General features: G+C 39.2%; 1 protein-coding gene across 1 annotated transcript; it reads left to right on the top strand.

Moving 5' to 3' along the window:
- Positions 1-452: 452 nt before the first annotated feature.
- Positions 453-1,991, top strand: LOC110883585 (protein FAR-RED IMPAIRED RESPONSE 1-like). The gene is made up of 3 exons (XM_022131302.2): positions 453-473; positions 574-1,137; positions 1,230-1,991. The coding sequence occupies exons 1-3, from the start codon at positions 453-455 to the stop codon at positions 1,989-1,991; spliced, it is 1,347 nt and encodes a 448-aa protein (XP_021986994.2).
- Positions 1,992-12,508: the final 10,517 nt, after the last annotated feature.

The following is a 12,508-nucleotide window of genomic DNA, read 5'->3' as shown; positions in this document are numbered from 1 at the left end:
GACGAAGGTGTGTTGAAGTGCATTTTTTGGGCCGACGAAGATATGAAGAGGAATTATTATACGTTTGGGGAAGTTATATCATTTGATGCTACCTACAAGCGTAACAAGTAACGATGAGTTTAATTTTTTATATTTTCAATGTGTTTTAAAACCTACTGTGTTATAAATACATTATGATCTATTGTCATCGCTGATTGTGTGTTTTTTTTTTCAGGTATAACATGATGTTTGTCCCTTTCACTGGGATTGATAATCATAATAGGAACGTGACACTTGGTGCTGCAATTCTCGGTTCTGAAACGGCAGAGACGTATAGCTGGTTACTTAGGGCGATCAAGAACGCATATGGGTACGCGCCTCCCGTAATCGTTACTGACCAAGACCCTGCGATGAAAAGGGCTATAGCGGATGTTTGGCCTGAGTCGAGGCATCGGTTATGTATGTGGCATATCATGGATAAACTCACTACAAAGGTCTGTTTTTTATATGACAGGGTTTTCTTTTTTTACATGTGTGTTTTTTACTGTGTTTTAATATTTTTTTTTTGTCAAACATGCTTAAATTTTCCCTTAGGTCGGGGCTGCCCTGTGTTCAAATACATATTTCAGGAAAAGATTGTATGCAGTTGTTTGGACTGATTCTCTATTGCCCGAAGCGTTTGAGGCTGAATGGGCAGCTATTTTAAATGATTTCGGTTTAACCGACCATGAATGGCTGACGTATATATACGGGCTACGTGAATCATGGATTCCAGCTTACTATCACGAAGAAGAAATGTCTGGTCTTATGCGGACATCATCTAGGTCCGAAAGCGAGAATCACTTTTTTGGCAAGATTAGCAATCCAAAGTGCACGTTGGTTGAATTTCTTAGCCACTTCGACACGGCTATTGAAGCGCAAAGGCACGAGCATCGAAAAAACGATCATGACACTCGATACACCAACCCTGGAGAGTGGAGTGATTTTGTTCTCGAGAAGCAAGCAGCTCAGATATATACCAGAACTATATTTTTGGATGTTCAACTCGAGATTCAACATGCTATTCATCGTTGTACTAGTGTCAGATTAGATCATGTCGGTGATTTCATTAAGTTTTTTATAAAGGATCTCGATCAGCCATGTTCTTCCTTCTTCGAGGTGACATTTTGTTTTACTTTATGTATACATTATTTTTTTTAATTATCCAATTTTTTATATGAACTGTGTTTAATGGACCTTAAATGTTACAGGTTATGATACGCGAGGAGGATGTTACTGTTAAGTGTATCTGCAACAGGTTTGAGCAGTTTGGATTGTTGTGCAGTCACATTTTTTGCGTGTTACAGATACTTGATGTAAGGGAATTTCCGAAACAATATATATTGAGGCGTTGGACGCGTGACGCTGTTCCAAATAGTTCCCCCGGGTCCATTCTTACGGATGGTGGAGATCTAGATCGTAGTGAGGAGGTTAACCGTTGTGTTCGTGAGATTAGTCACGCAACTGAGTATGTTGTGAATAAGTTGATTTCAAAATTTGATAAGTTGTCTGATTTTCGTGATCATATCAAGCAGTTTATGTCAGTCGCTGATGAAGCTCAAATAAATGCACCTCCCAAGACACGACATAATCGATTTGCTGAACTGCTAGGAGTTGCTCTAGAGAGCACGGCCACTATCCGTGTTCCCGTTGGTACCAGGTTCAAGGGTTGTGGTTCTCATAAACGCCTTAAATCTCAAAAGGAGCGAGCCATAAGTCAGTCTGGAAGTAAACGTCGTCAATGTTCATTATGTAAAAAATACGATCATAACAGAGTAACGTGTTGGAAATACACCTTGGCTGTGCCTGAGGCAGGTGCTTCGCGGAATGCTGAAGGTAATGAAGATACAATTCGCGAAGGAGATGCTGCTATAGTTGTTGAAGGTGATGGTCCTGGATCGAACGATGCTGATGATGTGTTTTACACATCTGGAAACGATGCAGATATGGATGATGAGGACATGGCAGAGTAGGATCTTTTTTATCAAAATTTTAAGTCTGTTGCTGAACTATTCAATTTTCTGTTTTATTTTTCTCGTATGTTTGTTTTGGATTTGTTTTTGTTGATTTTAAGACTTGTTGGATTCGACATTTTATGTTATTGTTGCTTTGTGTTTTAGTGTTAAGTTTGTTTTTATAAATAGCCTCCTGTGTTTTATAGGATGCTTGATTTGTTCGTGGTTTTGGCATATAGTTTAATTTGTAAAAAAAGTGTTTTAACTGTGTTTAAACTATAAAGTGTCGACGAAATAGATAGGCTGGTTTCCAGATCACAGTATTTCAACTGTGTTTAAAGTATTAACTGTGTTCCAGAGAAATCATCAGCCTGTTATAGGTAATGTGTTTTAACAGTTACTATGTTTAAAGATTAAAATGTGTTTTAAGTTCCTGAGAATCCATCAGCTTGTTATATGTAATGTGTTTTAACAGATGTTCGAAACTGAAGTCAATGTTTTTTATACTTTCATTGAATGGTGTGTTTTATTGTTCATTATTTTGTTTTATCCCATGGTTATTACTTTATTAGCATGCAGGTTTTGGTATACAGTTTATTTTGTAAAGCTATTAAAGTGTTTTAACTTTGTTTAAAGTATAGAGACTTGATGAAATAGATAGGCTGGTTACCAGATCACAGTATTTGCATGATGTATATAGGCTGTGTTTTAAGAGGTCATACAACTGTATGTCTTATGTAGATCGAAACAAAGTAACATTATCGACATAAATTCACTATGTTAAAGAGGTTCAAACTGTTATACTTGACATTTTTATCGACAGGAAACACAAAAAAAAAAAGATAACTGAACACACTGAACATATTCTAATTTTTAAATTCCAAAAGATAACCGAACAAAATGTTAAAACTGTTTTTTTAGAACATCCCAAATTACTTCAACAAACCACCGCCAACGAAGTGTTTTACGAGAACATCCCATTTTAAGTTACTTATCCAATCTTTCAAGGATTTCGTCATAGGCTTTTGCTTCTAGCCTCTTTTTTTCATCGGCCGACAACTTGTTATATCTAGTGATGTGCGTTAGGTGTAATATAATTTAGATGTATATTTAAGCCCTTATTACACTTTTAGCCAAGTTTTAAATATATAAAACACGATATTCACTAACACTAAACACACATATGGGCAAGTGCACCCATCGTGGACGTAGTATAGTGTTGGTAAGATACCGAGGTCGTCCAAGGACACAAGAGCTTTTAGTACCGGTTTATCCTCAACGTCTAATCAAATCAAAAAGTTAGAAAAGATTTTTAAACTAAGAAAATAAAAACTAACTAAATGCTGAAAAAAATAAAAATAAAAAAATAAAAACAGATAGACAAGATGAATCACTTGGATCCGACTCGTGTATTAGTATAACCTTTGATTATTTTCGCACTTTTGCACTTGTTTAAGAGATTATCTTAGTTATTGTAGTAGGCCCCTCTTTTGAAGGCGACGTTACCCTCAACCCAGTAGTTTGAGTCAGCAAGGATACAATCCTAAAGGGTTGGATTATTGGAAGATAATGAATAAAGTTATTAATGCAAATTGTGGTAGGCCCCGCTTTTGGCGGTGACGTTACCCTCGGCTAAGTAGTCTGAGTCAGCAGGGATACAGTCCTAAATAGCCGGGTTATAGTATTAATAGTAGTTAACTTATGAGGGGGTCAAAGAGTTTGGATCCCCGCCATCCAATACCTATGGGCATTGAAGGAGATCCTACTAAATTTGACCCAGGTCCCTTGCAGGACCTCTAAACGCTGAACAAGGGCAAGACCCTTACCAAACCGTTCCCTTAACCCCCGACCAGGTAGCCAACATACCTCCATATATACCGTGGAGATATGAATGGTGAAAATCTTTTATTTTATATAGACAGTAAAATAATGCCAAGACACCACGGACAAACGATAAGGAAAGATCACCTTCAACATAAGCAACTAGTTATTAAAGTCATTAATACAAAACCAAATAAAAAGTGCAAAAGATTAAAAATAAAAAGTATTATACTAAACACTTGTCTTCACCAAGTGATGTAAGAGACTTAGGCAAACATGACCTTTGATTGTCAAGAACTCTTACGATCAATCTTGGATCCCGAGACGACTCACACACTCTATGATGGACAATGGATGATGGTCGTGGATGAGGGTGTTATGGTGGTGGTGGGTGGTGGATGAAGTGTGAGAGAGGTGGTGTGCCAAGGGATGAGTTGAAATGAAACCAAGCACTCCTATTTATAGGCTGAACAGAAGGCTGGGCACGGCCCCGTGTCCGCTGGACACGCCCCCGTGCCCGTCTGACACTCTCTCTCTTCATTAATTGTAATTCGCAATTACAATTAATGCGCCTGCTGTACTTTCGCCCCGCCCCCGTGCTCACTGGACACGGCCCCGTGGTGGGCAATAGAAGCTTCTATAGGTTTGTCTTTTCTGCTGCTTCTTGGGCACGGCCCCGTGCTGGCTGAGCACGGGGCGTGTTCAGTCTTCTGTTTTCTCTTCTCTGCTTGGGAGGATGCCGTTGAGGGTTCGGGCAATCCACTTTTGTTCCTTTTCTTGTATTTATGTTAGAATTAGTTGTCTTTTTACTTCTTTTGTGAATTTGAGCTCATTTCATCCTGAAAATACAAAAGGAAGACAAAAACACTCTTTTCCCAACATTAGAACTAAAAAAGGGTTAGTTTTATGCCTCATTTGATGTAATTTATATGTTGCATTTTACACACATCAAATACCCCCATACTTGAACTTTTGCTTGTCCTCAAGCAAAACTCTTTAAATATGAGGCTTACACTCCCAAATGGAATGGGTAGAAGAGAAGGTTTTTGGCTTGTCGGGAATCCAAGATCTTTTCGGGTTTTATTTTTATCTATTTACATTCCTATTCGTTATGATTTATCTAGAACGTTTCATAAGAGAAATTACTTATTTGGGCATAGCATGCCTTTTTAAAATTTCATTTATATACAGGTTCACATACCTCACGGGAGAAATCACTCAACACTCGGCCGAAGGTGTAATTTTTTAGTGAATCACTCGAGAGCGGCATGAAACTTATTCCTACCATAAGCTTGCCAAGCAATCAATCCTTCTCCTTTTTAACTATATACCTTTGTAAATATCAAGATGACTTTTTGGGTGATGGGTTAGGCTTGGGCTAAAGGTGGGTGGTTGGGTTAGTGGTTAGTAAAAGGGCGAAAAGTGTAAAAAGCGTCGGTTTTCGTAAAACACTTTGTTTTTAGTGACTTTTTATTTTGAAGTATTTCTCTAAACAAGCTTTTGTTTTCATAGCTTTGTTTGTTTTTAACTTCATCATTCATCATTTTTTTTTAATCACACAAAAAAACGAGCTTACGAAAAACCGAGCTTGTTACTAAAATAAAGGGTGAAAATAAAAAGGGTTTTTGGTGGGTAAAAAGGGTTTTAGGGTAAAGAAATGAAAGGTTTAGGCTCAAAGGGTTTAACTAGGGGGATTTTGGGTAGGTGGTAAAAAAAATTGAAAAATAATGGTGTAGAAAGAAAAATGGTTAGTCCTAATGCCTCCATCATTTACTTACATGGGTTTAAGTTGGTAAGGACCGGGAATGAATCGTCGTGGCAAGTTCTAGAGTTGTAAGAACCAAGCGGCTATTTCACACAAGAAACGAAAAATGAGCATTTAGTCTAAAGATGTGAATTTGTATGCTCAATAAAGGCTCAAAACTCACTTTTGTGGGAATGGGTTTTTATGTGATCGAGCATATATCAAATTTTAACTAAGCTTGTTATGCCGTTTCATAATTTTCTTATGTTGGTTCTTGTTATCACGACGCTCTCGGTTGTAAAATTTGTAAAAATATAACCTTATTAATCTTAGGATTCCTAACTTAAACTTTAGACAAGTAAAAAAAATGAAAATTTTTGAAAAAAATTGCGGTGTTTAGCGGTTCCAATAGAGTTTTGTGTAAGGCTTGTTGTTAGGACTTGCAAAATTTCGAGGTGTTAGCTTCCCCCCCACACTTAAATTACACATTGTCCTCAATGTGTCCCAAAAATAAATTTTTAGGTTGATTGGATGTGTAATGTGGTGTTAAAAAAGCAAAGATTTATGTTACTGGCAGTCTGGACACGGCCCCGTGGGGACCGGACACGGCCCCGTGTTCACGTGCCAGTAACAAAAATTAAAGAAATGAGACAGAAGCCTGGACACGGGGGCGTGTCTGGTGAACACGGCCCATGTCCAGTTACCTGAACTGGGCATTTTTCTGCAGGGGGTTCAGCACGGGGCCGTGTTGGTTGGACGTGGCCCGTGTTGAGCCTTCTGTAATGGAGAATTTTGTGTCGGGTTGCCTTGTTCTTGTGCATGGGGCCATTTTTCTCGTTCCCTTTGTCATCCTTTACCACCATGAGTGTGTTTTATTTATTAGAGTGAATTGCAAGTTTTGTCCTTTATCTTTAGGCCGTTTTGCAAGTTTTGTCCTTTATGTTTAAATTTGACGAGTTTTGTCCTTTATGTTTAAAAATCAAGCACGTTTTACCCTTTGGGCCTTAAAAATCAAGCACGTTTTGTCCTTTATGTTTAAAAATCAAGCACGTTTTGTCCTTTATGTTTAAAAAATCAAGCACGTTTTGTCCTTAAAAATCAAGCACGTTTTGCCCCAAAGGGTAAAACGTGCTTGATTTTCAAACATAAAGGACAAAACTCGTCAAATTTAAACATAAAGGACAAAACTTGCAAAATGGCCTAAAGATAAAGGACAAAACTTGCAATTCACTCTATTTATTATGAACCATCAAACTTTAAAAAACCATCATTTCATTGCAACCACAGAGAGACATTACATAAAACGAAATATGAAAACAAGGAAATATTAAACCATGGGGTTCTAGCCCATACTTTATTTTAGATAGCAAAATTTCCAAGAAGCTACTAATCTTGGTTAGACAAGGCTTTTAAAACTCCTTCTTCCCGATGTGGCCTTCCTCACATGTCGGCGAGCCACTCCTCCACCTCCCTTGGAAGGAGAAAAGAAGGCTCATTGGCATTAGTTTGAGGAGTTTCGATTTCCACCGGGATCTCTTGTTGGTGCTCCATGGGAGGTTCCACCGGAAAGTCTTCCCACCCGGTAGGGTTGTTAATCCCGAGTGCCAAGTTCCAATCTTGTTGTGGAAGGACTGGTTCCATTGGGGGTGCTACAAGAATATTTAACCTCTGGTGCAATAGGTTAATTTCTTGGAAGCTGCTTTCGAGTCCCACCGTAAGATCGTTAATACGGTCGATTAGGACCTCCTCTACTGACGTCATTTCATCGAGAGCCTCCCTTAATGCTATCACATAGTGCACGAGCGTAGCTTCAACGGAGGGCCTCCTTCCTCTTCGGTTGTTTGATGAATGCACGGATGATGTTTCGCTGTTTTCGCTCGACATTCTACGAAAAATAAACTAAAAAAATAGTTTATTTGGTGAAACAGTATCTGGACACGGCCCCGTGCTCATTGAGCACGGCCCCGTGTTCATCTTTCTGCAGAATTTTGAAGCAAGGAAACTTGAAATTTTAAGTTATTTTCTGAACTTGTGGGGTCTTTTTAAACATTAATAACTTAAAACAATGTTACGTAACATATTTTTACCAAGATTCCTTGAACAAAACTCATTAATTCCTACCACAAAGTTTGAAGAATTCAAACTTTTTAATGGTAGTTCTTGGAGAAAGATGGAGAAGAAGGAAATGGCTAGAAGAGGAAAGGACAAGATGGGTTGTTGGAACCTTCTTTTAGACTTACCTAGGATAGTTTGAGAGAATATTCCTTCAAATCTCTGTCCCAAGTTGGTCCAAATGTGCAGAATTCTTGGCAGCATTTATAGAAAACGACAGCATCCTGGACACGGCCCCATGTTCGTTGGACATGGCCCCGTGTGCAGGTGGAGTTCTGACACAGTTTGTCCGTATTCTGACGTACTGATTAGAAGGGAATCTTTTGGTGAACACGGGGGCGTGTTGGCTGGACACGACCCCGTGTCGAGGGACTATTTTATGAAGTTGTCTAGTTTTTTTAAGGAACTTACCCGTATCGGGCGGCTCTTGATTGGTTGGAACAACCCCAAAGTGCCTAAGATACCTTAATTGCCCTAGACTAAGGCGAGAACGCAAGAGGTTGTCGGTGAGGGTAATTCCTATTTTCCTTCTTGGTGGACAAGTCCAACCCTTTCCCGGGCTCTCGTTAAAGAAGGTGTATGCCGAATCGCTCAGGTCTATGTATGCACCGAACGAAGTCGATGTAGAGTCCTTCACGGCATAATCGGCACAGGGACGACTATCGTCCAAGCCTTTTCTAGGTATGAAGGTATTTTCGGAAGCAACGAGGTTGTCGGAATGCGGTTCCAACATTTCTTCATGGTCATCGTCTTGGGGTGGATCAATAAAATCCTTCCTAAGTTCTTTTGACCAATTTAGAATTAGCTCTTCTAGTTGAAATAACTCGTCAAGGAGCATTTCCCCTAGAATATCTGGTTGGGCGCATTCGAGGGAGAGATAGTGCTTATTTTTACTTTCGCCCCTCTTAAGGTTATAAGGAATTGGTGGGTCTATATAGTGGGGCCTATAATTTAGAAAGTAACATTTTAATTCTTCATGTTCGCCTCCACATAATTGACACCACGTACCATAAGAGTGCCGAAAGTAAAAAGAATTACTATCACTCATGTTTATGTCAGAAATTACCAACCGCCGGGATCTAACGGTTCTGTTTTCAGTAAGAGAATCTTGGGCACGGGGGCGTGTTAAGTGAGCACGGCCCCGTGTTCAGCTTACTGTCTGACTTAAAACAGGATTGCCAGTTCCAATGATTGAGCACGGGGCGTGTTCAGCAGGCACGGCCCGTGCTGAGCTCTGCAGAAGCTGAAAAATTAGAAAAATCCTAAAAATTAAAAAAGAAAAATAAAAAATATGACTAGGCCGTTGATTCCTAACTTTCTTAAAATCCTTGTGTCCCCGGCAACGGCGCCAAAAACTTGATGTGCGTTAGGTGTAATATAATTTAGATGTATATTTAAGCCCTTTTTACACTTTTAGCCAAGTTTTAAATTTATAAAACACGATATTCACTAACACTAAACACACATATGGACAAGTGCACCCATCGTGGACGTAGTATAGTGTTGGTAAGATACCGAGGTCGTCCAAGGACACAAGAGCTTTTAGTACCGGTTTATCCTCAACGTCTAATCAAATCAAAAAGTTAGAAAAGATTTTTAAACTAAGAAAATAAAAACTAACTAAATGCTGAAAAAAATAAAAATAAAAACAGATAGACAAGATGAATCACTTGGATCCGACTCGTGTATTAGTATAACCCTTGATTATTTTCGCACTTTTGCACTTGTTTAAGAGATTATCTTAGTTATTGTAGTAGGCCCCTCTTTTGAAGGCGACGTTACCCTCAACCCAGTAGTTTGAGTCAGCAAGGATACAATCCTAAAGGGTTGGATTATTGGAAGATAATGAATTAAGTTATTAATGCAAATTGTGGTTGGCCCCGCTTTTGGTGGTGACGTTACCCTCGGCTAAGTAGTCTGAGTCAACAGGGATACAGTCCTAAATAGCCGGGTTATAGTTGTTGGATATTTATGTCCGGTTCGATAAGTCAACGCTGCCGACCAGGTCTTGACCCGTAAGAGTTACACCGTGGTCAACGAACTAAAAATCCACTTAACTAATAACTGGTAATTACGAACGATACGCGGGTATTGAACTGAGAGACGGGTACATGGACCGAATGAGACAAGAACCCTCTTGCTTCGCCACTTGTCACGCACCTACATTGCAGCCAATGACATTACATGAATGGATCTTCTCGCCATTTGGCGCGCACCTAGAATTTGACCAATAACATTTCATGCAAATGATTTTCGACACTTGGCGAGCATGCATAAAGCTCCATGTCCTATTTAAATGGGGCTTGGGTCTTGCTTTTAGATGCAAGAGAAGATCACAAAACTCTCTCAACTCACACACCCAAACCGGTCACCACCGCCCGCCGCCGCCGCTCTCCGCCGGTCGCCGCCGCCCGCCGCCGGCCACCACCGCCGAGACCCGGCTCACTTTCGCGTATCTCTCGTTCGTGTAACTAGCATTCGTTCGTTGAACCTCGGTGTCTCAACCGGTTATTTACTAACCGAAGGTATATCTAAACCCCCTATGGTTGATGTTCTATTTCGTGTTTGCATGTTGGTGACTTTGTTCCATTACGGGTAATCCTTGGTATAAAAGTGTTTATGTTAATTTTGTTACATACGCTTCCGTTGCCAAAATGTGTATATGTTTTTTTTAACTAGTTAAAGTTTATTTTGAATAACCTATTTCTAAATGCACTATTTTGTCAAAATGTTTTGACTAAATCCTTGTGACAAAATAAACACATATTTAATATGAACCGGGTTCATGAAATAAAAAAAAATATATATACCACGGAAATTCCTTCAGTGGTATCAGAGCCGATGCTCACCACATGCAAATCGAAACCGGTCTTTTTTTTTTACCGGAATAATAAATCACAAACTTTAAAAGTCTAAAGTTTTTGATTTATTTTTTATCTTTGGGCTATATATAATTTTTGGTCATATTTTAGTTTTTTTTTTGTTGACCAAAATTGCCCAAATTTTTTTTTGGTTGTGTTGAATATGTAAATCGGGCCCGACCTTGTGGTTGTGTTTATATTTGGTTTTGTTCATGGTTTTGGCCCGTTTTGCGGCTCAAAGTTGTAATAGATTAGTTTATGGTTTTGGCCCGCTTTGTGGTTCAAAGTTGTAATAGATAAGGTTCTTTGTCTTTGTTATATTTACTTGTTAAATATTGTTGAACCGAAGACCCGAAGCAAGACCGAATGCCAAGAGGAGTCTTGGAGTTAGTGGGAGTCGCTCAAGACAACAAGATGCACTCAAGTCCATCCTTGTGGTTGTTTTGTGTTTTGTGACCGTGACCCCTTTGATCTTGCTACTTGGCTCTAGCAAGATCATAATCATGCCCATATGATTTACATATTCATTTTTGCTATTATGGTTGCCTTTTGATAAATGTTATCACACTTCAACTTAATACCAAAATGTATTCTTAAAAGTTTTTTCTAAAAAAAGGAGATCGGAAAAAGCAAGTTCTAGCAACTTGGATATTTTTTTTTATAACCACTAGAGTTTTATAACATGTTTTTTTTTCTCACATCTTTAAAACTCATAAACTTAATAGTTTTCACTATTAACTTTAATTGGTTATCCCAAGTCGCGACAAACTTAGTTTTATAGGTTATCTAAAACTAATTGTCCCGAGAGGTGAAAGGGTCTTTTTGGTTATGTCGCAAATATAATATTTAGATTAAAACCGACTATAACGACCCTATTTGGTAAAAATTAAAATCAATAGTCTATGCCATCCTACTACTAGTAACACTTGGGGCATCATGCGAACCATCAGTGTTGGAGCCACAGCACGACACTTGGTGTCTAGTTTATCCTTCCAAGGTGCAAGGGTTCCGTCGACACATCCGGCCCTTCCACATGTGACCGTTTTAGGACGACTATTACTTTTCTTCTCGTGTTGCGTGCCCCAGCCGTCTCGAGAACAAAAGTGGCATAGATGAGGCCAAACGTATCAATGCAAGGACAAAAGATTGTCCTCGCAGCCTCATAAACCCCGGGAGTTGTCAGTCCGCTTGAACCTCTTGCTAATGTTGCATGCCCCAGCTGCCTTTAGAAAGAGCTTCTAACCGGATTCTCGCTCCTTATCGTCTCACCTCACTAAATAAGGAAATACATTGAAAATACTAATTAAATAATTTTTGCTTAACAGTGTCATCTGAAAACAACTCTTCTTTTGCTCTCAAGTCCATACTTGAGAAAGACAAGCTGAATAACACCAATTTTCTTGAGTGGCACCGCAACTTGAGAATCGTTCTCAAGATGGCAAAAAGGCTTTATGTTTTGGAAACCCCGATCCCAACCGCACCCGAAAACAACACTGTGGTTGCGAAGAAGGCTTTCGACAAACATAAAGAAGATGCCATGGAAGTTGCTTGCCTCATGCAAGCCACCATGTCTCCAGATCTTCAGAAGAATATGGAAGACATGAATGCCTTCGACATGATTGAACAACTCAAGGGCATGTTTCACAAACAAGCCCGTCAGGAACGCTATGACACCATGAAACAGCTCATAAGCTGTAAAATGCAAGAGGGTTCCTCAGTTAGTGCTCATGTCCTCAAGATGAAAGGCTACATCGACCAACTGAACAAACTTGGTTATCCTCTCCAAGATGAGATGGCTGTTGACTTCATTCTCAACTCTCTTTCCAGTCACTATGATCAATTTGTTATGAACTTTAACATGAATGACTGGGTAAAGACAGTGCCAGAGCTACACGGGATGCTCAAAACGGCAGAGATGAACATTTCCAACAAAGTAAGCCAAGTGTTAATGGTTCGATCTGGTGGTGTTAAAAAGCCCAAAACAAAGAAGAAAAGTT

The sequence above is a fragment of the Helianthus annuus genome, chromosome 8 (assembly GCF_002127325.2).
Source record: "Helianthus annuus cultivar XRQ/B chromosome 8, HanXRQr2.0-SUNRISE, whole genome shotgun sequence".
NCBI lineage: Eukaryota > Viridiplantae > Streptophyta > Magnoliopsida > Asterales > Asteraceae > Helianthus > Helianthus annuus.
Note: the sequence above shows the minus strand (reverse complement) of the source record. Positions and strands in the feature narration are given on the sequence as shown.

Bases quoted from the DNA above. Each gene is read 5' to 3' on its own strand.
- LOC110883585 (XM_022131302.2), top strand. From the start codon at position 453: ATGGATAAACTCACTACAAAG. The intron at 474-573 runs GTCTGTTTTTTA...ATTTTCCCTTAG, and splicing joins TGGATAAACTCACTACAAAG to GTCGGGGCTGCCCTGTGTTC. The intron at 1,138-1,229 runs GTGACATTTTGT...TAAATGTTACAG, and splicing joins CATGTTCTTCCTTCTTCGAG to GTTATGATACGCGAGGAGGA.